Genomic DNA, 26355 nt, shown 5'->3' on the forward strand with positions numbered 1-26355 from the left:
TACAGCAACCTGGTCAGCAGTCAAGCTCTTCTCACAGTGATGATTCCCCACCCCATCCCCATCTCATCAGTATGATGTTCTTCAGCAATGAAGGAGCCCCAGAATTTCAGGTCAACTTGCACCCTTCTTCCTACCTAATCAATGAAGAACATGAGGAGGGTGCTGATGAAGAAGACCAACATGCCTTAGCAAGAGCTTATGCTCAGGTAGAAGAATTGAAGAACAATATCAAGAAGAAGAAGAATGCTTGTTTTGATGGTGTAGAAATTCCAGCTCATCACCAGCAAACCCCAGTGACTGCTCCTGCACCTGCTGGCATGCCAGCTGCCTCTAAGACAGTCATCCATTCCACACCAACCAATTCTGTCCCTTCTACAGAGATCCCAGCCATTACTAATACTCCAATCATCTCTAATCCCACAGATCTCCAGAAATCCAAGCCTACAACAAATTCTGCACCCCAATTTCATTATCAGAGCAGTTTCAACAAAGCAGTGGCTACCAAATGACTTGTAAACCAGGTCTTAGATGCCAAGATGGAAATTTCCACCAGAGACCTCTTAGCTGTTGGCCTGGAGATTTTCAAGCGGGTCAGAGAGCTAGCTGTGATGAAGAAGATAACAATTGGGAGTTTAGAAACAGCATCAGAAGCTACTGCCTCTGCTACCTGGGTGTCCTATGAACAGTATTGGGTCAGAGACACAGAAGGGAAGTGTGTAGGCCTCACTACTGTGCCATTACATGCCATCAATGGCATCCTAATGGACAAACTCCATGTCAAGTGTATCCTAGACAGTGGTTGCCAAGTGGTAGCCTTACATCAAGGATTATGGGAAGCTCTAGGGGCTCCTCTTTGTTCTGACATGAGCATGACCCTCAAAGCTGCTAACCAGTCTAGAGAGAGTACTCTAGGAGTCATAGAGAACACTTCCTTGTGCATAGGGAATGTCAAAGCCCATCTCCAGATTCAAGTCATCGATTGCGCTCCATTTGACCTACTTCTTTGACAACCCTTCTTCTGCCTACTCACTAGTATCCTTCAGGATTTCCCTGATGGAGAGCAGTCTCTAGAGATTTGTGACCCTAACATGGGCAGACAGGTATTAATTCTGACATGCCCTCAAAACAGACTACAACTTCTTCCACAATTCATAAATTCTGAAGACAAAGAAGACTACTTTGCATGCAAGGAAATGCATTGCCATATGAAACAGCCTGAGCAGGGTTTTTAGTGTTGGTCAATGACTCATTTGGATTGCAAGGAGGCCATGATAATCTTTTCTCCATGTGTTCTCTCTATGTTTCTGATCCTCCTTTATTACCTTTGAAGACTACTACCCTTTCACCTACAGACACTTTTGAAAACTCCACTGCAGCATTTATCTACAATCTACAAAGCAACAGTATGCCCCCTGTTGATCCATTCAATGTAAGTTCTGTTTCTTCAAATGACCCCTTCTTATTTTCCACTGGCACTACTGTTTCACCACTAACAATTTCAGCTTTATGTTCTACTTACCAGTTCAATCCTGTTCTTCATTTTTTAAAGTACAAACCTGTAGCAAAGAAGGTCAGGCCTGTACCAATGTTGATGCCTGTGGAATTCCAGGTAGAGCGTTGGGAGGCTGAAGATCCTCTTGCAGATTTACCTGTATTACCTGCTCACCCTCCTCCATTCATGCCAGGTTCCAGGTTTACCCAGGAAAGAGCTGATGAGCTTGATCTGGACCCTTCAAAGTTCCTCTTGCCTGTGGAGTTGAATCTGGTATGATGGCTGGTCAAGACACATGAGGCCACCTTCACTTGGGATGCTTCAGAAAGAAGAACCTTTCGAGAAGATATGTTTCTGCCCTGAAGATACCTATCAGCACCTACAAGCCTTGGGTTGAGCAGAATATCCCCATACCCCCAGCCATTTTTTGCAATGTTGTCAACATAATCAAAGAAAAGATTTCCACAGGTGTTATGAGCTGTCTACTTCATCCTATCACTCAAAATGGTTCTGTGTAGTCAAGAAGAATGGAAAATCTCTCCATCTTGTCCATGACTTACAACCTTTAAGCACAGTATCTATACAGGATTCAGCCATTCCCCCTTTTGTTGACTCAATTGCAGAAGCTTTTGCCTGCCATTCTGTCTATGGAATTTTAGATCTTATGGTCAGATATGATCATCACACCATCCATGATGAATACCATGACCTTACCACTTTCCAAACCCCTATCAGTACTCTACAACTCACTAAGCTACCTATGGGCTGCACAAATGCTGTCCAGATTTTCCATGGAGACATCTGTTGGATATTGAAGGATGAAATTCTGGAAGTTACCATCCTGTTCATTGATGACTGCCCAATCAAGGGCCCCAAATCTCATTACCAAAATTCCAATGGTACCTACCAGACAATCATACAAAACCCTGGGATCAGACATTTCATCTGGGAACATCTGCAGAACATCAACTGCATCTTACATCATCTGCATCATGCAGGAGCTACCATCTCAGCAAAGAAATGCATCATCCCTGCATCATCTATCATAGTGGTTGGGCATAAGGTGTCATCTGAGGGGAGAATTCTGGATGAAGCTAAAGTCCAAAAGATTAAAGACTGGCCCTACTGCACAAATGTTACTGAAGTGCACAGATTTTTAGGTCTTTGCTTGTATTGCAGGATCTTTATCAAAGACTTTGCTAAACACACATGTCCCCTCATTGAGCTGACCAAGAATGATGTCCCCTTCAAATTCCACAACAAACACAGAGAAGCCATGGAATATCTATGCCAGGCTATTGTCTCGTCTCCTGCACTATGTACTATCAACTACAATTCCAAATGGAAGGTCATTCTAGCAGTTGACACTTTGAATATTGCTGTAGGATACCTCCTCATGCAGGAGGGGGGAGATGAAAAATGTTACCCTGCAAGGTTTGGCTCAATAACTCTCAATGACTGCAAGCGCCACTACAGCCAAGCTAAACTCGAGCTCTTTGGTCTTTTCTGCACCATTACATGATGTCAGACTACACATCTTTGGCATGTGGAATTTAGTTGTCAAGGTTGACACACAGTATATCAAGGGGATGATTAACAATCCTGATTTACAGCCCAATGCAACCATCAATTGCTGGATTGCCAGAATCCTTCTATTTGACTTCAAGCTCATACATGTCCCAGCTCACAAACATGCAGCACCAGATGGACTGTTGAGGAGGCCCAAAGCAGAAGAAGATGAGGATGGGGAAGGGGACTATGAGGATTGGATAGATGAATGCAGAGCTTTTGCTGTCAAACTCTTGAATCATAGGGAGGCCCATTTCGAGTCTCAGCCTTACCCTTTGGAAATTCCAAGTACCCTGTCAGACTCACCCTCTGCCATACCACAGAGTCTAGGCATTTTCCTCTCTGAACAATCTCCACTGCATAACTATGAAATGGAAATTCTGCAATCAGAGAAAGTGATCCAGAGAGAGGAGAGGTTAAAAGTGGTGGAGTTTTTGGAGATGAAGAAGACACCAGAAGGATTGGAGGAAGGGGAATTGGAGAGCCTAGTATGTCTCGCCATGCAGTATTTTGTTAAAGGAGGAGAGCTGTGGAGAAAAGAGCCTCAAGGATGTCACCAACTAGTAGTCACCCCACACAAATGCCTTGGAATTCTTCATCAGGCTCATGACAAGCTAGGGCACAAGGGTATCTTCTCAACCCACATGTGTTTTATGACTCATTTCTGGTGGCCTATGTTAGAGCAGGGTGTCTGCTGGTATGTCAAGTCATGTCATGAATGCCAAATCTGCTGTTTGGATCATGTACATATTCCACCAGTCATCACCATTCCAGAACCCCTATTCTACAAAGCATACATGGACATGTTCTTAATGCTGAAGTCAAACAGGTTTCACTACATCACCCAAGCTTGCTGTTCACTCACTAGCTATCCAGAGTGAGCTATGCTTCACACAGAAACTGGTAAATCCATCAAAAAATTCACCTTCAAACAGATCTTGTGCTGCTGGGGTTCAGTCATGGAGATCATTACAGATAATGGCAGACCCTATGTCCTTGCCCTTGACTGGCTTTCCAAGACCTTCAGAATTCACCACATATGTATCTCCCCCTATAACTCACAAGCTAATGGAGTTGTTGAGTGACAGCATTTCAATGTGAGGGAGGCATTGGTGAAAAGTTGTGGAGGAGAGGCATCAAAATGGTCAGAAGTTGCTCCTGCAGTATTCTGGGCAGAGAGGGTTACAATTCACAAGGCAACTGGGTTTTCTCTGTTCTACATGGCTCACAGCATCAAACCTAGACTCCCTTTTGACCTCACTGAGGCAACATTCTTAGCCCCTTCATCAGTAGACCACTTTGTGAGCTGGTAGTCCTAGGGAATCTGTCTGGTGCTGGACAGCTCTGGCCAGCAAAAGTGATTTACTGATGTTTTGAGGCAGAATTTTTCTTGATGACAGAACTCATCACTCACCATGCTTGCCAACTTCAGAAATGTCCAGAAGACCTTGCCCACATTCATGACCTAGTGCTTAAATCCTGCTTCACCTCTGTCAAAGATTTTGTCACTAACTTCGAATGTACAATCAAAGACTTTGACTTCAAACCAGGGTCACTTGTCCTTGTGCAGAATTCATGTATCGAGCAAGAGCTTGATCGCAAGACCAAACCGCAGTACCTAGGCCCAATGATTGTCATCCATCACACCAAAGGAGGCTCATACATCCTGGCAGAATTAGATGGTGCTGTGTCCAAATTCCATTTTGCTGCCTTCCATCTTTACCCCTATTTCCCACAGAACACCTCTCATATTGAAGTCATGCAGTTGCCTGGAATTTCCACATGCAACTTAGATTGCCTGGAAGACAATTCACTACCAGACCCACACTCACTGGCATCCCTGAGGATGAGTCAGATGAGTAGCATATCTCTCTCTACCCTTTTTGTTTCTTTTCTTTTCTCTCTCTTTTTCCATCTTTCTTTCTGCTTATATGTATATCCATCTTCATCTCATATAAAGCAAAACTGTCTCTGCTCACAAGAAAACAGTCATCAGCTATAAAATAAAAAATAAATAAAAATCCACTCATCTCTCTCTTGTCTCTTGTCTCTTGCTGATTCATTCTCTTTTCCTGCTCCTTACTTAATGATAATTCTGTTCAAAATACCCAAAGACACATCTAGAACAATTCTGCAGTTTGTTTATGCTACTGTACACATACTTACATATCCTTGAGCTGATCCTTCACCCTCTTCAGCTCCTCGTGTCGCCCCTGAACTGCACCAATCTGCTGCTCTACTCACATAGCCAACAGCCCCAGCATCTGATGGATCTGGGTCAGCTCAAACTCTTCATCATCTGCCCTGTTCTCTGGAAGTTGAATGTGCTCAGCAAGAGCCTTGCATGTAGTTGTATCACCCAGGTTTGCAACCAGCAGAGTTTCTTCTACTGGGCGAACTTTGGACAGGTCCTGCACACTGATGTCAGGTGTGGGTGGATCATCCAATAATCCGGTTGGTCTACCAAGGAGTCCACTGTTGCTAAGATCTCCCAGATTGTCCATAGGTGGTGGAGTTGGCTCAGGGTGAGCTCAAGGTGCAGGGGTTGCTGATGGAAGGAAAAGAGGTGGTCAAGGTGTGGGAGGAGGAGGCATGTTCAAGGTTGAAGGAGGACTAGCATGAGATGTTGGGTGCCTGGGAGTCAGTTTGGAGTTTTGCCTAGGGGGTGGTTTGTGAGCAGGGATCCAAAGTTTCAGCCCAGTCATTGCTGGAGTTTTGGTCATCACTGTCACTGACTTGGTCCATTTGTGTGATGGCCCAGCAGCTGTCTCTCCACTACCAGCATTCTTGCACTGTGTTACAGTTCAGTGCCCTTGTTCTTCATGTCATGATCAGCTTGTACTCACCTTCCTACCCACTTTGAGTGACCTGCTGCACTTCCATTTGGCCTGCCTGCATCACTTGCACGACTCCACAGGTAGCCCTTCACACTCTGCATTTGCCTTTGTGCACTCCCTGCATGGAAGGTTGGCTTTGGGTGCCAGAGCACCAGTTTTCAATGGGTCTGGGTTAGGTGGGTGGTTGCCTTCATTGTTCTCCAGCTTGTCAACTTCATCTGTGGCCTGCAGAGTTTTTCTGAATGTTAGTCATCACACTTGGAGTCCCCTGGAGGGTAGGATGTACCTTTTCCTTACCCTTACCCTTGCCTGTACTATCCATCTGTTGCCTCCCTTGTCCTCCAGTCCCCCTCAAAGACTCCCCTGCTCCAGTGTTGCTGGGCATGCAGCCTTGACCTTCACCTATTGCCATTGCTGCCTGTCTGCACATGCACATAGAAGGTTCTCTTGTCAACCTCTCTGCCTTGAGCTACACCCTCAACTCTACTCTCTCCTGATAGTCTTTGAAAATGTCATCAATATGGATCCATCTCTGCTCCACTGGGTGCTGGAGGTTAGCAATGGCAATGGCACCCAGGACTAGAAGGTTTTGGCACATCGCAGATTCCTTGGTGTAGTCATGCATGCATTCATCGTGAACCTTTGATATGGAAATTCCATTGTCATTGACATATCTCCACCATGAGCAAATGCTGGCCTGCAGAACTCTGTCAACATGTGACACACTACTGTGGAAGGTTTACTCACCCATGTCTTGTCCCAGTCCTCTACCCATGCATAGATGGTCTCCAAACTCTCCTCTGGCTGTGGCACCACCTCAATCAGGTCCCAGACATGCCCTAGAGCTACAGTGAGTGCCATGGTTTCCTGGTCCCTCATGCTGAACATGGGATGCACATCATTGATGGAGTAAACTTGCATGGTAGTTGGCAAAGGAAGCGAGAATCTGAGAGTGGGATGGTGGGGTAGCAAGGATAAGTCTGACAATGAGACAGTTTCTGGGTGAGTTTTTTTTCTGCAGGGCTGTTGCTGACACATTATCTGTGTGCAGTGTTTTTACTCACACAAGGCACATGGCTGAACACAAGCCATCTTTGTTTACATCACCTGCCAGATCTCCACCACCCTTCTGTTGTGACTCAATGACCTCTGACCAAGGATGGTCAGCATTCAAAGACCCTGGGAGGTGTAGGGAGTGGTATACTCCCTGAGGCCAAAATAGGGATGCCAACACCAAAATTCCACTGTTACCAAAGTTGACCCCTATCTGAGTTCCATGTCTGTCATCTTCAGAATTATTGCATCAGCCTCATGCACTGCCTTGCCTGTTGAACCTTCAGAGCTCCCCTGTCCATCAATAACACACACCAGTCATCATCCTGGAATTCCATGTCAACATCAACCTGACATACATCTATCTGGAATTCTGCACTCATGTCACCTCATCCTTTGCCTCACCATGTAGCCAGGCAATCATGCAGATCACCAGTAATAAACTCCAGTTACCCCTCTCATTCCTTTCCCATGAATCGTTCTCCACAATGCAAGAACCCCTTTGCATCTACAGCCTCTATCCTTCATGTACACTACTCTATGGTACACAGTATGCTTGTTTGTTGAAAGATACCCATCTTTCCCTTTTTTTTTCTCTCAGTTACTGCTTTTCAGTTTGTTTTCACATGATTCTGTAGTGGGTTGACATCTGTCACATCTCCCTTTATTTTTCAGAATTTTTACTTCATCCCACCCCATATTATCCTGATCAGTACCTTGCTCTCCATGTACTATATAATTCCACCTCAGTGACAGAAAAATACCACCCATCTTTTGGAGTCACTATCTGAGTCATTCATGTGACTAAGTATTCAAAGTGTCTGCTGCATCCTCTGTGTCTACTGTGTCATCTGCATTTCTAGCATCAATCTGTGTCTACCAGGTCTTTTGTGTCCTCCATGTATCTGTGTCTCACTGTGAGTCAAAGTGTGGTTCAGTGGTGAAAACCAACCAAAACCAACACAAAAGACAAAAAGAGTGAGTGGTGGTGTGCCTATGTGGTACCTAGAAGGTAGAACCTGTTCTTTGGGAGGGTTTCTGTGAGCTACAACACTCAAAGACGAGTGCTGAGGGTTGGGGGTGCTCCTGATGAAGAAGGAGCAGGAATGCAAGAGAATGCAATAGGGTAGACTGCTGTCAGCCTACAGAAGGATGGATGATGACTTAATTTGATGTCCTAAGCTACACTGAGCTCATGGAGGGCTTGGAGTGAAGTATATTGATGATAGACAAGGATAAGCAAAGTAGACAATAGTTAGACCCTTAATAAAGTCTCAACTATCAAAGCTGCTGAATGATTTACTGAGTGATGATAAAATGCAAGCAAGAGGGGCTCTCTGATGTCTTCTCCTTTTTTTTGCTATCTAAGTACAGTGATTTATATACAGTACAGGGGTGTTGCCCTTGGAAAACAAGGTGCAAACACTTGGTAAGTGATTGGTAACTGGTGAGTAAGGAATGTAAGTGATGGGTAATTGTCTTGGAAAGCATTGGTAAGCATTGGTAAGGATTAGCAAGCCAAAAAGCAAAGAATCAGTAAGCAAAGTCAAAAGATTGGTAAGTATTGGCAGTAGGTGAGTCAGAGACAGTCAGAACATCAAAGTATGAGTCAAGTAATGTCAGGAACTGGGAAAGTGCACTGGAATCATATTAGGGGAGGCTGTGCATGTCACATCTCGAAGAGATTGCTTCTAGGCCAAGGTGGGATGACAGAGAGGCAGCGCTGATCTGATGCTGATATAGTACATCCAAAAGTGGACAGGGTGAGTCAGATGTCAACAGGGGTCAAGCTTTGGGGGTCTGTGGGGTGACAGGAGCATAGGGGATCACAACGTTCCCCCCCAAACCATCCTCTCAGTGAAGCAAATAAAAACTTCATGAACAAGGCTCTGTTGGAAGAGAGGATGAAGGGGGAGTGTCTTCTGCTCTATCTTGCAACAAGGAGGCAAGATGTGCATCATACTTGTCATGGATGCGATCAGGGAGAGTGGGGAACAGTAGACTATACTATGGCTGTCGCAATCCTGGAAGAATGATGGACGAGACTGGTATGAAAACATTGCAGGGAGCAGGGAGGAAGGATCCATATGCTTCTTGGACTGGAGAGACTGAAACAACCACATAAGACCTTTCCAAGCAAATGACAGACCTGAGGCAACCAAAGAATGTCCTCCTAGAGGTCATACTGACAAAAAGAACACACTGTCCAAGCTGGATGGGCTGAAAGGGCACAGATGAGGGTGGGATGTACCAGGATGCTTCAGGATGGAAGCTGGTAGGAACTCCTGGTAGATATATGTAGCCATGGTCCCTAGCAAAGGGGACAAGCGAAATGATTGATGTAGAAGCAGCCATATCAGAAGAATTTAGCAAAATGAGCATCTTTTGGAGGGAGTGCTGTAGAAACATGTGGAGTGTGCAAATCCTTTCCAATTTTGGAAGGTAAGATCACATGGCTGAGCACTAGAAGTGAGTGTGGGAATGGTCTTGGTATCTGCAGAAATGGCAGAGATATGTCAAAAACTGCAATGCCATACATGGGTGCTTAAGAATTTTAGCCAGCACTTAACCTGCTCCCTTTCCTTTTCTCTGGCACTGATGACCTGTTCTTGTGTGAGGGATGACTGCTGACATTCCTGGCTGTCCTTCTTTGCATGAGGGCTATGGTCTTCATCTCCATTCATCAGCTGTATCCTCACCAAACACCTTTGGTGTGTGACATCACCTTCATATCTCACAAGTCACTCAGAATTACTTCCTCATGCCAAGATCATCACTCAGAATTTCATAAACAAGTCTATTCGGACCCAAATCATCTACAACACTGCAGAATTAAATTCTGCACCCTGCATCCCTACATTCAACTTCCTGATCAACTCTACCATTGAATTCTACATCTCCTTCCTACTCAGCACCCCTTGGGTCAAGCCTAGGGATTACCCTACAGCTTTCCCCCTAATCACATGCTACCCAGAGGTAGTGTCCCACAATGCTGGCAAAACCCGGTCTATAGTGGGCTTTGAATGAACAGATGATGCCAGCATCATTTGGTTGGACATGTGAGGTAAGATTTGGATGGAAGGACTCAAGCTGAATGTGTCATGGTTTGTAGGTGATCAAGTGACTGCTAAAGTTGTCCACGTAGAGGCACACATAACACTTTTCATTACCCATTTTCCTATTGAACATCTTCACCCACCTGAGATGTGGTTGGTATGAGTTTAGTGGGGCTGACAAGTTTAGATTTGTGCTTACTCCTCAAATAAATCTGCAGTCATCCATGCTTTTTGATTGTTATGGTAGTAGAATCCATACTGCTGTGGTGTCTTGTTTACAAAGCAGTGTGGCTTCTTTGACCACCCAATGTAGAACAGTGGCATCTTCTTGCTCCCATCTGCATTTGTGGCAAGCCCAAGTGTAATTTGGAATTTTTCCTTTTTCTTCCCTTTCATTTGTTTTGCTGCAAGTCCATGATCAGGAGGAGCACTACCCATTGTCAAAAGGTGAGTGCACTTGTGAAAATCTGGTTGTGTGACACTCACAATGCAAACAGACTTGTTTCATCGAAATTCCACTTGTCCTTGAGTGGAAATGTTGCCAGGACCTTCTGCACACAAGCCCTTTCACTGTCCACTGTACTTGGATCAATGGATCCAGCTTCTCCATGTTGCCAGTATTCCTTGATCTTGTATGCCTTGCAGAAAGGTGCAATCCACCCTTCACCATGAAGGTGCTTTTCATTTGGAATGTTGAACTCATCCTCAAACTGTTTCCACTTCTCTTGCAGCATTGGGCCATTCACCACCTCCCCCGTTTCTTCCATGTGCTTGATCCACTTGAAGAGTGCTTTCTTGACCTCTGGACCTGTGACTGCACAAGGGCATTTCCTCAAAAGTGCATCTGGATGGCTTTGTACTCATGCTTCCAGCTCCTCCCTTTCCTTTAGTTTTCAGGAAAGAGTTGCCTCAGTGAACTTCAAAACACCCTCCACTCATGAGCTGAAGTATGAAACAACTTGGTCTTGGGGTAGGTCTGGGTGCTTGTCAATGTATGCAAAGACTGTTAGCCAATCATTAAGAGTGAGATTTTCATGTCTTTTTGGCTTTGCCAAGATGGCTGATGTGGCAGGAGTGCTTTTGGTTGGCTGTGCCCTTGGTTGCTGATTGTAGGGAGCTGGCTTTGGCCATGGTCTATGCTCCCCAAGCTCAGCTGGCATGGTGGTCTGTAATGAACACAGTTTTTTTTTTTTTTTCACTTCTGTACCCTATTTGTGCTAGTGCAGGCTAGTGGTGGGCTCCAATCTGCCAGGTGGCAAGTCATCCTAACAACTTCCATATGCTCATCACTGCTAACAGGGTATCTCATACTGTATGAAAGTAGTTTGTGGGCTATACATTATACATTATACAAAAATACTGCATTTTCCCTGCATACCACAGTGGGAATTGCCTAAAGTCCATATGTTATGAGAATTATACATTATGACCAGATACATTATGAAAAAGTGTACTGTACAGTGAAAATGGTGAGGCTGTAGGTATTCTGTAAGTGCCAACATTATTGCTGTACACTGCGGGAAGTAAACACACTGAATATCAGTGCCAGTGGTACTGATTTGAGCAAAATCAGTACCACTGGCACTGATCTAGTGGGCACTTCTTTTCAGCATTGTCTTCGTGGGACTGATTTTCAGTGTGCATTTTTTGGAGCACTAAATTTCAGTTGCTGGCACTGATTCCTGGTACCACATATTTTGCAACACTGAAAACCAGTGCCCCGAGTTTGTTGGCACTGATTTTCAGTACTTGAAGTTTACTGGCACTGATATTTAGTACATGACATTGTCACCTTGTTTACTCACACCAAGTTGTCAAACCAATAAAGTGAGATTGCATGCAGATGTGGTATTACATTACTTTGGAAGTATCAAGCATATAAATGACAGACAAACGCATGAAATCACAGTGGCACTGCAGCGCAAACAGTGTATTTGAGCCACCCAGATGTAGGGTTGCCATGGAGCATGTCATATTCAACTGGTAGAGGCTGAGTACACACTTCAAAGGTGCACTTGCGGCATGTGGACACTCGAGTCTTCGGGTGATAACCACTTGGTGGATGAGAGTCCAGCTTTGATCGTGCCCATGGATGGATGGCACCACATTTCAGGCACCCCATGGATAGAGATGTGCCCCATGGGTGCCCAATGGCTGTGGTACCATGAGTACCTGTATATGGTGAGGAGAGGGGGCAGCAGTGAGTGGGGCAGGGCTAAGTAACCATGGGCACCCTTGGCAATCCTAGGCCTGAAAGATGAAAGAGCATCACATCAGTGTGCATCCAAAGTTTGAGTGAGATGTCAAGTAGGTCATGGATAATGTTCTCCAGAGCATGTCCTTCAATCAAGACTTTGACACCATATGACACATGATGAAAATTTTGATGACTGCATTGAGGAAATCCTTGGTGGTGAATGCGACCATATACTCTGGCTGGAGTCTTGGCAACAGTTAGTAAGGTTCTTTATAGATCAATCATTAATAACTGACTGCATGATAGATTGCTTCAATGCCACTAATGATTGTTCAAAGGAAACCATGGGGCCACAAGTCAACATAAACAGTGTAGAACCATAGACCATGTTTTGCAGGGGAGAAGCGAACAGGACATTTCATGAACTGAAATGGATGAGAGAGAGTAACTTCCTCATGTCAGTCATGTACCTCACCAACCTCCATTGCAACATCCTCACCACTCTCACCCTTCCCTGCAAACAGGTCACTGTGGGTGACTTCACTATGAACAGTAATGAATATGATCTTGTGCTTGAAGGCATACATGCCCAACTTTTCACCCAGTTTTTTGATCCTCGTACTCCACTGACTAAACTTTTGATCTGTACCAAAATTGAAGATTATTTTTTGATACAGAAGGGAGTTGCTTGTGTGATATTCCTTGATGGTCATGTTGAGGAGCAATGGCAATGAACCTTGAATTTCCACTCCTGTGCAGACAAGCTCAAGAATAAGGGTGGACTTGGCACACACTTGAGACTTAGATGCCCTTTCACAAATCCCCAAGATGATGACTGGCTTATCCAACATGGGAATTCTCTTCCCAAGTACCGTGCACATGAATGGCTTGGACTCATGTCAGCTCTATTCAGATTGTGAATGATGAATAACTCACAAAGTATGGATGTAGCTCTTTGCACTTTGCACCACCCTCTTTGAGTTCATGGCAACCAGGAAACTGGAAGTCTATGTCCTTGGCATGGGCCTTGTCCATGAGCCACTGCGCTAATCCTAAGCAGGGGTCGCATACAATGCGAGGGCAGGAACAGCACTCAAATAAGTATTTAGCTCCATTGTGGCAAAGGTAGCAATACTACTTATCATGTTAGCAGTGATAGGAGGATGGACCTATAGTACATACCCAGTTACGCCACTCCTCAGCCAGAGGGGACTGTCCCTGAGAGGATGGAATGGATGTCAATGAACTCAGTGTTGAAGCCTTTGAGGTGGACTGCATGGATGCACATTGGATGGGGGTGGCATGAGCAGCATGAATGATTTGCACTCGTGGCGCAATACTGGACATGGTTTTCTTGGTGTTCTGCCTTGTTCTGGCCATGGATAGTTCCTTAATGAAATGTTGACATGTGACATGCTAACTTGCAACAAGAAAATTGTTGTTGATGTGAAAACAGGTCCACACAATGTAACCGACCACAGTATGTCACGTATGTTCAAATCTCAGCAGCTTCTAATACTAACTCTGCAGGATTGTTGAAACTGCTGGCTGACATCTGTCGCCCATTTCACTGAACCTTACTTGTGATACCATTGGCCGACATCTGTTGCCCATATCATGGAGTAAGTGTTCACGATTTCTCAGCTTGTTGAAACAGTTGGCCTACATCTGTTGCCTGTTTCTGTGAGCTGGTGCTCATGCACCCAAACCTCTTCGACCTGCTCATGAAACTGTTGGCTGACATCTGTCACCCATTTTGCTGAGCCTTCGTTGGCCGACATCTGTCACCCATATCATGGAGTAAGTGTTCATGATTTCTCAGCTCATTGAAACAGTTGGCCTACATCTGTTGCCCATTTCTGTGAGCTGGTGCTCATGCACCCAAACCTCCTTGACCTACTCATGAAACCGTTGGCTGACATCTGTTGCCCATATCATGTAGTAGGTTTTCGCAGTTTTCACACTCAAGGCAACAGACATGGAGACAGTTGGTATATGGTCACAAAATCGACTTGTGATTGTTTTTTTTTTTGACAGGCAGGCCTGCACACTGACCTTCAGTTGTACAGTTGAGACATATGGCGAGGAAACCTCATTGAACCTCTCCCAGTGTCTCCTGATCAGGTTGCTTCTTTGTGCTATACCTCGGTACATTCCTAATTGCACTCTTGATTGGCTGCTTCATTCATTCTGGATGATAGGGAACAACAAACTTGCCAAAAGGTGGAATACCATTCATGATGCCAGTGGTTCTTAACTTATCTTTTCACAGGAGCAATCATCACCCACATGAATCTCACGAGTGCGGAGTATGCTAACACCTTTGGTACCAGCTTTCCCCTGGGCTGCTGTCTCATGTCATACTTGCCACTGGCACACATTTATGAGGTTCATGGGATGCTATTGAAGTCTAATAACATATCTCCATGATTTGAGTGTGCAGCAGATTTGCGAATTGATGGTAATCACATGTGGGTGGATGTATTGGGTACTCCACTGGCGAACCCCTTGCACTTGATGGATGACGCCTTGAAACCTCACTTTTTCCCATCAGTACCATGAGTGCTGAATAGGGTATACCAAGCTGCCATGTCTGCTGGTAATGTGCTGGGTGTGAAGGGTGCTATTTTCCAAACAGCAGTGCAGACGAAAACTAGATCAACTTCACAAGACCAGGGTAACTGCCCACATCATATGGGACAGCATTGGTGTTCCTGCAAGGTTCATGGCAGGCTTCTTGATGCAGTACTCGATTGGCTCACTCTGCTTGGCTTCCAGATTCGTGCTGCACTTGGAGGGAACATTTTGCTGATGGTCACCAGTTCTGCTCCCATTAGCAGTGAAGTGGTTGATTTCCTCAAGATCGCTTTCAGTTGTGGTATTACAGAAGGTGCGATGAACCTACTTCTTTTCCTTCCCTCACTAATTTTTCATCCAGGGTAAGTGAGGTTGCGGCATCACTCAATTATGTTCCATTAATGACTCTGGGCAGTGATGGCATGACAGAGAATTGTGGAGTTTGCATGCGCACTTCGCAGGGAGACCCAACTGGTGGCAGGGCGATTGGCCTGCCTCAACCAATTCTTGAAGTCAAACTCATCAACCTTCCAGCGATGAATTACCTGTCTAATGATAAGCCGAACCCACATGGAGAGTTATGTGTCTGCAGCCTGAACTGCTTCATGGGATATTATAAAGGTACGTCTCCTCTTCGCCATTTACTAAGGCCTGTGAAAAGAAATGGTATCCATCAGATGAGAAGACTACCCAGGAGATGCTGAGGGATGGCTGGATACACACTGGGGATGTCGCAGAAGTTGATAGTTCTGGATGCTTCAAGATCATCAATTGAGTGAAGGTGCATTGTCTTTTTTGGCTCACCCCTGGTGTGGGTAAGTAATCCATACACACCAGAACATTCTGAAATTGGCGAAGGCAAGTACCACTGAACACACCACTTTCACTATCCTTTGTCCCAGCATCCTCTCCCAAGGACCTGTAACACTGGGCTCAACAATGTTGGCTCTTGGCACCATCTTGGCATCCATCCACCTGTCCCCCCTCCTAGTCAGCCCCTCCTGCAGCTGCCACCATCGCCCTTACCTTCAACCCCATCATGAAGAGTTCTCAAGCCATCTCCAGCTCCACCATCACCAGTCAATGGCCACAATGTGGGCTCTGTCACCACCAGGACAGTGTTGTGTGACGATGTTGATAACTTGCAGGAGTCACCTTCTCAAGTGGAGATGTCATTGACTATTGTGGGTGCAGGTCCATTGTGACATCCTTCAGGTAGCTTTTTGGATCTGGAGTGTACTGAGTCAGGGCTCGCACCTGGAATGGGATCACATCTCTCCCCAGTGTGTATATATGTATCAATATCCTGCACATCGTCGCACCATGATTCCCATGTATATGGTATTATATTGAATCAACTACTTCTCTCACAAGATGAAGTCATCGTCATCACCATGTTCATCATGTAAATATCCTTCCATCATATTGTCTGCAAAGGTTGTCATCACTGTCCCAGGTGCCCTGTCAATGATACCCCATCTCCCTCGCATCTTGACTAGGCCTACAACATGCTCTTAAGCTCCTGATATCCATAATTATCCTTGCTTTTTGAGACTCAAAGAACATGACCTCTTCTGAGGCTACCTTTCCATCTGTGTCCCATGGTCTAACAAGTGAAACAACAATGGTTTTGCCTCTGAGTTCTCCTAAGAGCCTGTGTGGCAGGCAAAACGAGGGCTATTATTTTTTCTAGGTCACCATACCCAGTTTGGGTTAAGACAGAACCTGTGCAGGTCTCAAACACTGTTTCGAACTGTGGTATTTAGTAACTAGAGACATTATGAGTATCTGACCATGATGGACCTACTCTGACATAGCAATTCCTCTGCTCCTAATGCACCAAATCTGCATGACACTTCTTTAGTCCGAAATTAGTCTCCACCATGGCGGACCCTAAGCTTGCCTGCTGTAAACAGTGCAAGCACTGGAAGCTGTTTCTTGATCTCTGAGCTGCATTTGCCAAGTACTTGTCCCAAGTATCGTGCGATCCTTTCATTGGAGGTCACAATCAAGCTTGTGTGCCATCTCATAGGGAGGCCGAAGCACATGGTCTGGGTCTGGTCAGTTTGAGAATGACTTTTGCATGTAAGTAACATTGGTGCATACTCACAATCCTTGAGGACACAGTTCATATCCTATTGGACCATCATCTTCATGCTTGTCCTCATTTGCAAGCTCATCTGAAAGGTTGTATCACATCTGCAACTGTTCCAGGTATGTGTGATGAAGTAATGCTTTATTTAAATTACTCCAAGGGTGGCTGCATGAATGGAGTGTATTCTGGAGCATCCCACAAAAGTGCTCCATATGAAAGGTCCAAGTGGTCCACACTGGCCCACAGTCTCAGATACCCTGTATGACATGTAAGATACCATGGATCATGAGCGTGCAAGCTGGCAGGCATTCAATGTCATATTGATAATAGTATCTAATGACAAAAATTAGTGTTGCGATACAATTGAATCAGAAATGCACATACCTCTCATATTTCTGCACCCAATCTATAACACATCTTTTGATATCATCAAGTTGTCCGTGTGGGGTGTGAAACTGTAAAGTAGCCTTCATAATTGCCACTAGCTCACACATGTGCTTGTAGTATTTGTCTTTGGGAAAGCGCCCCTTCAGTAGCTTCAGAGCAAGATGCATGAACCAAAAACACCATGTCTCTGCCATAAAGAGTGAGCAGTCTGTTGCAATATTCACGAGCACACAGACAAATGTAGATGGTGTGTGTCAGAGAGCAGCAGCAGTTTCTTTTCCAATCTCCTCCCAAATTTTGGTCACAATTTCGAAGTCTTCATTACCCATCCCAAGACCCTTGAATTGGCCTGTCCAGAAGTCAACAAGGTTCAGGACAATGTTCTCTAAGAACAAATGAAACCATTCCCATGGGGACAATTGTGCATAATCCAAGGACCTGACATGAGTCTGGCCTGGCAATCCTTTGATGCCAGTCTCCTTTGCGAATCATCACCATCTCTTTTTTTGTTTCAGGCCACTGCAATCCTCACCATTACATCTGAGAAGTCATCATGGTGTCATAAAGGGGCTGGTTGATAGAGGGTCCTTGCACTGTGGTTTTGAGATGGTGGGTGAAGAGGGACATAATAGGTCTTGCCTAAGCCATGAACAGCTTTCACCTTGCACTGAATGAACAAGGGAAGATTGAGTTATGGCCCTTGAGATTTAAGAAGCACTCGAATTGTAATGATATCACCAGATTTGATGATGATATATGCATGCATCTTGAAAAGGGCTTGCTGGGATGCATTGAAAGTCTGGACACCATATGCTAGCTCAGCACATTCATTGTCCAGGGGAATGAGAAAAGAATGAAGGTCCTTGGGTTGGTGCAGGCCAGGAATAGTTCCAATGCACACAATAGGTTTTTGCTGTGAGTTTCGCACATGTGGAGGCAGGTTGTAGTTCTGCAACAGGAGTGGTGTACTGGTGTGAGGAATCTGCATTCCCTGGATGCGTAAGCCCCTATCATTAACTGTTCCATGACTACTGTTACATCCGCTCCCCTCTCACATTCACCATTGTTCACGTGCTACCTTCCCATGCCCTCACTCCCTCTTGGCAATGCTATACCCATGGCCACTGTGCTCTGGTTGTTGTTTTTCCTCGGACTCTTTCTCTTATCACGGTCTCTATTCCTTTAGTGCTTGTAGTATACCCTCAGCCTCTGTTTTGGCCTGTCTTCTGTGTACACACTGTCACACGGCTTTCCCTTACTGTACCCTGTCTTACTTAGGTTCTGGGTTTGTCTGGACTATAAAGCCCTGTACTTAGGTACAGAAGGATACCTTTTGGCACTCGGAAGGTCACCACAAGTTTCCTTTACACTTTGTCTATACTGCACATCTTGCATTCCGCTGTGCATGAACTACATATACTGCTCACACTGCTCGCATTGCCAGTACTATTCTGCAGACCATGCCACACACATCACAAACCACTACTGCTACAAAGCACCAGGTCTCACCTTGTAGTCTCGACAGTCCAGAATCCCTTGGGATGAGCAATTCATTCCCTTCATTTTTTTATTGTTGTTATCTAAGCCATCTAGCTCATATTATACAGCTACTTGGACTTTTCCTACAACTGGAGCCCACCATGAGGGATTCTGCTGTCACTTCCAGAAGGTCGCTCAGTCCCACCACCAAACACACCAAACTAGAAAATTTACACCTGCACTTTCGCAATCTCAACCTGTCAGAAGACTCTGACATTTTCCACCCTGTTTCACCTGTAACACCGGATCACGCGCAATTACCTGCTGACATTCCATGGGTACTACCCGTGATCACTCCTCCTGATATCTCGGCAGATCAGATATCCACCATGTTGGATCACCTAGATCTCACTGCCCCTGATTTTCCTGGTGGCTTTATCCACTTGACTCCCCAAAGGCCCAAAACCCCACCATCACCTTTAACACCTGTCACATCATCTGATTCACCATGACTGACACCCTCTTTTTCCTGTCTCTTTGATGCCTCCGAATCTATACCCAGACTCTCAGTTCCATCCGCCACACTTCCGCGACCACTCACTTGGTCGCAGACCACCCATCAGCCAATTAGTAACCTGCCAACACTTCTGCCAGCTTGCTTGTGCACTATACCAACTGCTTCGCACCCACAACCAATACCCATTCCATCCATTACCAATCTGGCACCGCCACCACAGGTTAACCCACCAATGGCTAATCCTCAGTTTCAGATGCCGCTCCATGGAACACAAAACTCACCTAAATTTAGTGGAGATTCTCCCATGCAGCTTCTGTGCTACCTCAAAGACATTGACTTCCTTGGTACTCTTGCTGCTCTTGATGACCATGGCAAGATCAGAGCTGCAATCTGCTACGCTGATGTCGAAGAAGCCGAGGTTTGGCAAATGCTCCCAGAAGCTGCTCCTGCAGCCGACGACTGGGATGCCTTCATAGTAGCTGTTAAGGGTTTGTACCCTGGCTGCGAGGGTGACAACTGCTACTGCCATGCAGACTTGCAGTACCTTGTCGAAGAATATCAGTCCAAGCCTATGTGGAACCAGGATGACCTCAGAGAATACCAGCAGAAATTTGCTAAGATTTCTGCCCTGCTCATTAAAACTAAAAAGCTTGCAGAGACAGAACGGGATTCCATGTTCCTGAATGGCTTCCCGAGGGCCATCACAGATTGTATTCAGTCATCGACTCTCTATAGTCCACACCAACCTCCACCCTGATGATCCATACCTGCTCACAGAAGTCATCAAAGCTGCCAAGTTCCTTCTGACAGGATCTGCTCTTCATAGCACAGTACTGACAATGGGTACCACAGCCTCGCCAGCTGCACCTCCCTCATCAGCTTACATGCCACAGGTGCCACCTGCTGGTACTGTCGTTAAACAGGAATACAACTTCCAGATGCAGCCTCCACTGCAGCAACACAGACCTGGCTGCAGCTTCTGTGCAGACCCCAACCACTGGACAAGGATGTGCATGCTTGTTGAAGTTTATATCCATGCCAGTAAGATCACGAGAGGTACAGACAACCATCTCTATCTGGTGGACATGGAGCCAAATCCCACGTTTCCCTGAATGTAACTCACTGAGAGAGGCTGTTGACTGCATCATGGCTGACAGAGACCAGGCCAGTGCACATGCTGCTGACTCCTGCTGCTCCATGCAAGGCACTGCTAACCTCTTCTGCAGTTGCTCATCCCAAAATTGATGTGCAGTTGGAAATCCTGCCTTCTGCCTTCTTAAACACCATCCAAGACACTGATGAACCTGTCACAGACTTAGCCGACCCTGACTTCCAAGCATATGTTGCTCAAGCTTGGGCTACCTACCAAGTGGATAAAGGTAACAAGGGAGCAGTCATTCCCCATGGAAAGAAAGCCTGCTAATGGAGTTGAAATCACAGCTTGACCCACAGCACAGTCCTGCCAACCCTCCACAAGTTGACCCATGTGCAGCCACTGTCAAAGAGGAAATCATTTCCCCTGGCGTTCAAAGTTCATGTGCCACTCGCCAGGCATCCAATCCCTCTACACCTGCAGCAATGTCCACTGCTACGAAACCATATGTTCCTCCAACTAGTCTGGCTCCGACACCTGCACACAAGGATCCCGTTCCTGTGGCAGTTGTTCTGTTGCAGACACCATACCCAGCAGCTCACAATCAAAACCAGTATCATTACTCATTCCCACTTGAAGACAAAGCCACACCCAAGTGTATTGTGGAGCGTGTACTCGAAACCAGCATTGCCATGCCAGTCAAAGAATTATTTGCAGTAGCCCCAGAGTTTCGCAAACAGTTCAGAGACATCACCATGGCAAAATGTGTCACCACAAATGAGATTGAGGTAGTTTCGTAGTGACGATGAAGAAGGAGTACAAGTGAATGAACTGACCAGCCGCAATCCTCAAAGAACCGTGCACAAATATGGAGACCACATTATTCATGGTGATGACAGCTCCATTGTAGCTCACCACACTCTGCCGCTCTGCTGCATCGAAGCCAAGGTCCCTGGGACCAATGTCACAATCAACTGCGTACTAGATTCCGGTTTAGGAAATCATCACCATGCCCAGGGCACATTTGGGAAAAGATTGGGCTTCCATTGTGCTGCGATCATCTCATGACTATGATGTCTGCTAACATGTCTAAAGACACTACTGTAGGCGTACTAGAGAACCTGAAACTCGACTTCGGCACCAGGCCAGTCATGCTACAGGTTCAAGTAATTGAACATGCCAACTTCGACATGCTCCTCGGACATCCGTCCATTTGCCTTATGAGTGCGGTAACAAATGATTATCCTGACAGCAGACAGTGGATCACTCTCCGAGACCCAAACAACAGCTGTGAGTACACTGTGCCCACATGCCCTGTGGTGTGAGGGCTGTCCATGCTGCAAATGCGGCAAGCACTGCCATAGTCACCAGAGTATAGTCAAATGGGGTTTTTGAATATTGATGATCCACCAAGTGGTTGGGGAGAGCCTACTAAAACATCCTGTTTCCTATTTAACCGCTGTTATCCATTCCTTAGTCCTACAGTATCGTCACTAGCCTTCACTTCTATGAACTTCCCTTCACCCATGGCAATCATACCATGGAACATACCCACTGGAATACCCTTGCCTGCTTTCGCTTTCCTCTCTTCCACTCAGACAATACTAAACCCCTCTGCTATAGCTGCATTCAGCAGTGTTTATCAACTAGACCCTGCGGTTTGCACTCTTGTTTACAAGCCAGTTGCCAAGAAGGTTCAGATGGTACCTGTCCCAAAGGCAGAAGAATACTGCATCGTGTGCAGCCTGCCTGATGACCTGCATGCTGGTCTCCAACCACTTCCAACCCATCCACCAGACTTTGCTCTGGGCATCCACTTCACTGCCAAACGGGCTGCAGAACTTGACCTTGATCCTGCAGATTGGCTTTGGCCAGAAGAACTTAAACTCATAACTTGGCTCGTTTTGGTCCATGAGCTCACATTTGCTTGGGACATTACAGAGCATGGACACCTAGACGAATGCTATTTTCCGCCAGTAAAGATTCCTTGATTCCACACATGCCTTGGGTCCAATGCAATATCCCTATCCCAAATGCAATACATGCCCAAGTCATAGACATGATTAAAGATTGCATCAAGTCTGGCATGTATGAACCTTCTACAGCGGCTTACTGCTCCCGCTGGTTCTGCATAGTAAAGAAAGACAGAAAGTCTCTTCGCCTTGTGCATGACTTACAGCCCCTGAATGCAGTGACCATCCATGACACATCCATTCTGCCCTTCGTAGAACATCTCGCAGAATCCTTTGCCAGGTATGCAGTATATGCGATGATGGACCTCTACTCTGGGTATGACCAGTGTGCACTTCATGTGGATTCCCATGACCTCACCACTTTCAGTACCCCACTCAGGCTGCACCAGCTTACTACCCTGCCACAAGGTCATGCAAATGCAGTCCAGGTATACCAGGGAGATACTGCATTTGTTCTCCAGGATGAGATCCTGCATCATACCTTGCCCTTCATAGATGACATCCTCGTAAAATCCGAGACCACCCGCTATCAGCACACAGATGGGTCCTATGAGACTATCCTGGAGAATCCTGGGATTCGGAAATTTATCTGGAACCACTATATAGTCGTTAACTGTATCCTTCAGTGTTTGCAGAATGTCGGAGCCACCATCTCGGCAAAAAAGTTCATACTAGCCACTCTGTCCGTGGTGATTGTTGGCCACAAGTGCACCTTTGAAGGTCGCATTCCTGAAGAAAGCAAAGTGCAGAAGATCCATGACTGGCCTGAGTGCTGCAACCTGACTCAGGTTCGCAGTTTCCTCAGTGTCTGCGGTGTGCTATGCATCTTCATCAAAGACTTTGCCAAGATCATGTGGCCACCAGTCGCACTCATGCAGAAAGATGTACTATTCACATGGGACAAGCTGCAATGCGCTGCCATGCAATGACTCAAGGACAAAATTGTAAAGTCCCCCACACTCCGAAGAATCGACTACAAGTGTGGTCATGAAGTAATTCTAGCAGTAGCCACATTGGTCATCACAGTTGGCTACATCCTCTACCAGCTCGGCAAAGATGGCAGACGGTACCCAAGTCGCTTCAGATCCATCACCCTCAATGAAGTGGAAAGCCATTACTCCCAGGCCAAGCTTGAGTTGTACAGTCCCTTCCATGCATTGCACGTGGTATGCATATACATCTTCAGTCTCACTAACTTCACTGTGGAGGTAGATGCGAAGTATATTAAGGGCATGATAAATAACCCAGATCTGCAGCCCAATGCGACGATCAATTGCTGGATTGCTGGTGTCCTCCTTTTCTTGTTCAAACTTGTCCATGTTCCTGCAGACAGGCATGCCAGCCCTGATGGCTTATCCTGCCATCTGCAGTCGGAGCTCGACCCGCCTGAGGACAATGACCATGAGGATTGGCTAGACCATTTTTACTCTTTGTCTACACAGGTTGTCAACAACCGCCCACCTCCTATGTCACTTTCCAATGAAGATCACCATTCCCTACTGCCACCCACTTACCATCAGGCAAGCCTCCCACTGCCTGCATCCTTCTATTTCGCATTCTCTATGACTGCTGATGCTAATAACCCTTCCGATACCCCTGATGACCCTGCCATTCCACAATCCACAAAGGCTTGGGCACACGAAGCAAAGATAGAAATGATCCATGCATTCCTCGCGACCCATGAGTGACCACCTGACCTTACTGATGCGCAGTACTCATCTTTCTTCAACTCAGCTAGCTGCTTCTTCCTCCTAGATGGAAATCTATGGCATAGAGAACCACATGGATGGAACCAGCTAGTCATTGACGAATCCAAGTGGTATCATCTCATCAAAGAAGTGCATGATGACCTTGGATACAAGGGTGTCTTCACAGTCTGCACACATCTTCTCCTTCGCTTCTGGTGGCCTCTTCTTGTCGAGGATGTGAAGTGGTATGTCCGCACTTGTCATGAATGCCAGATCTGCCAGACACAGAAGCTTCATATCCCCCCCACTGTACCCATGATAGGGGGCCTGTTTCATAAAGCTCACATTGACATGATGCTGATGCCCAAAGCTGGCGGCTACCACTACATAGTACAGGCTCATTGCATGCTCACCTCTTATCCCGAATGGTGTATGTTGCACATGGAAAATAGTACCATGCTCACATCCTTCATCTTCGAGGATGTCCTATGCCGCTGGGGTCCACTCACCAAGATTGTCACTGACAATGGTCCTGTGTTCATCCAAGCCTTAGATGCCCTAGCCGCGCAATATCATATCTGCCACATCCGTATCTCTCCTTACAACTCTCAGGCTAACAGCATTGTAGAGCATTGCCACTATGATGTTCGTGAGGCTATCATGAAGAGCTGTGAGAACAATGATTGCTGCTGGCACACCATTGCACATTCCGTCTTCTGGGCTGAGCGGGTCACCATTTTGAAATCCATGGGTCTATCCCCTTATTTCATGGTACATGGTGTCAAACTGCTGTTCCCATTTGACCTTGCCGAGGCTACTTTCCTTTTACCCCTATCCCGCGATGATGCGACACCACTGACTACCACAGAACTGATAGCTTGGTGAGCGCGCCAGTTACAGAAGCATCAGGATGACTTAGACCAGGTCCGCAGCAACATCCTCCATGCATGCTTCCAGTCTATCCAGCAGTTCGAAACCGCCTTTCAGCATCGCATTAAAGACCATAACTTTGCTCCCGGTGCCCTGGTGCTTGTTCACAACTCCCATGTAGAGAAAGAGCTGAACTGGAAGACAAAGCCGTGGTACACTGGTCCCATGGTCGTCCTTCGTTGGACCACTGGGGGTTCGTACCTGCTGGCTGAGCTGGATGGCTCCATCTCCAAACTCCGCTTTTCTGCATTCTGCTTACTTCCCTACCACCCACAGTCCCAGACCCACACAACCGTGACTCGCATTACTGGGTTGGATGATGAGGAGCTAGACTGCCTGCTTGAGGAAGCTGAGGATGTCCCCACTGATGATGATGTGGAGGCTTTTTCCACGAACAGCTGACTATCCGTCCCTTCCAGTATCCACAGTTTGTCCATCACACTATTCCCCTGTACCCTCTTCTCCCATGATACCCATACCTCTTTCTGCAGCCTTGCCCACCTCCCTGCTGGCTTCTTCTACTACACTCGTTCCTTCTCCCATGCTGACTGGGGACAGTCAGCATTCAAAGTCCCCCACAGGGGTGACCAGCATACCACTTGATCCACCCGATATCAGACATAGTTCGTTTCCTTTTATCTGTTTTACCCTGGGTTTCGTCCAGAGACCTCTATTCCACCCCAGTGTTTCGTCCAGTGATTCTACTGATAGCTAGTCCCTGCTCAAAAAACATAAAAACCACTTACAAAAAGTCCAAAACCATTCAGAAAAATAACAAAACACCAAATAAGTATATAGCCAAAACAATGTCTCTCCTATCTCTCTTACTAGTCTTGCTGATACCATCTTTGGCCGCTCTATACCACATATACTTGCAACCACCCTGCACATTTCCTCTTCAATCGTGCAGTCAGCATGCGACCCTTGATTTATTTTTCTTTCAATTTTCCTTCCAGTCTCCTTACAATTGATACACAAAGACCATCCCAGCTACCCAATAAACAGTCCCTTTCGCTTCCTCTTCAAGAATCTGTCACATCCTACCATCAAGATTGTTTCATGAGGACATACCACTGAGAGAAGTCGAAAGTCACACGAAGAAGACAAGTCGGGCAGTACCCACGTGTACCATATCTCACCTACAGCCTGCACTTCCCTGCAGCTCATATTCAAGCATGTCCAGTCATTCGCAACTTCGCACAGAAGCAAGCAAAGTGGTATATTTAGCGCAGTATGTGCTGACATGTGGATGGGACAGTACAATAAATCTGAACTAACTATAAATGTTCTTATTCCACCCCAATCTTCTCCAGAGCTTCAGCGAGTTGATCAACATGCACCTGCAGGCTGAAGGTATGTGGCCTGCGACTCTGTGGCCTCAGCACGAAGCAGCCTCAGCTGACTGTGACAGG

The 26355-nt window shown here is 46.1% G+C and overlaps 2 protein-coding genes across 2 annotated transcripts; both read right to left on the bottom strand.

The window, feature by feature from the left end:
• Positions 1–5301: 5301 nt before the first annotated feature.
• On the bottom strand, positions 5302–7334 carry F5J12DRAFT_786781 (uncharacterized protein; the record flags this gene model as incomplete). The annotated part of the gene is made up of 9 exons (XM_051743510.1): positions 5302–5521; positions 5798–5853; positions 5908–5929; positions 5963–6123; positions 6185–6320; positions 6372–6538; positions 6646–6844; positions 6963–7165; positions 7311–7334. The coding sequence occupies 9 exons, from the start codon at positions 7332–7334 to the stop codon at positions 5302–5304; spliced, it is 1188 nt and encodes a 395-aa protein (XP_051594899.1).
• A 5202-nt stretch (positions 7335–12536) lies between these two features.
• On the bottom strand, positions 12537–14358 carry F5J12DRAFT_786782 (uncharacterized protein; the record flags this gene model as incomplete). Its single annotated transcript, XM_051743511.1, has 8 exons — positions 12537–12629; positions 12684–13091; positions 13141–13256; positions 13374–13576; positions 13786–13807; positions 13871–13985; positions 14049–14126; positions 14260–14358. The coding sequence occupies 8 exons, from the start codon at positions 14356–14358 to the stop codon at positions 12537–12539; spliced, it is 1134 nt and encodes a 377-aa protein (XP_051594900.1).
• Positions 14359–26355: the final 11997 nt, after the last annotated feature.

This window comes from Pisolithus orientalis (assembly GCF_024613125.1).
Source record: "Pisolithus orientalis strain OTSU chromosome Unknown F5J12scaffold_67, whole genome shotgun sequence".
Taxonomy (NCBI): domain Eukaryota; kingdom Fungi; phylum Basidiomycota; class Agaricomycetes; order Boletales; family Pisolithaceae; genus Pisolithus; species Pisolithus orientalis.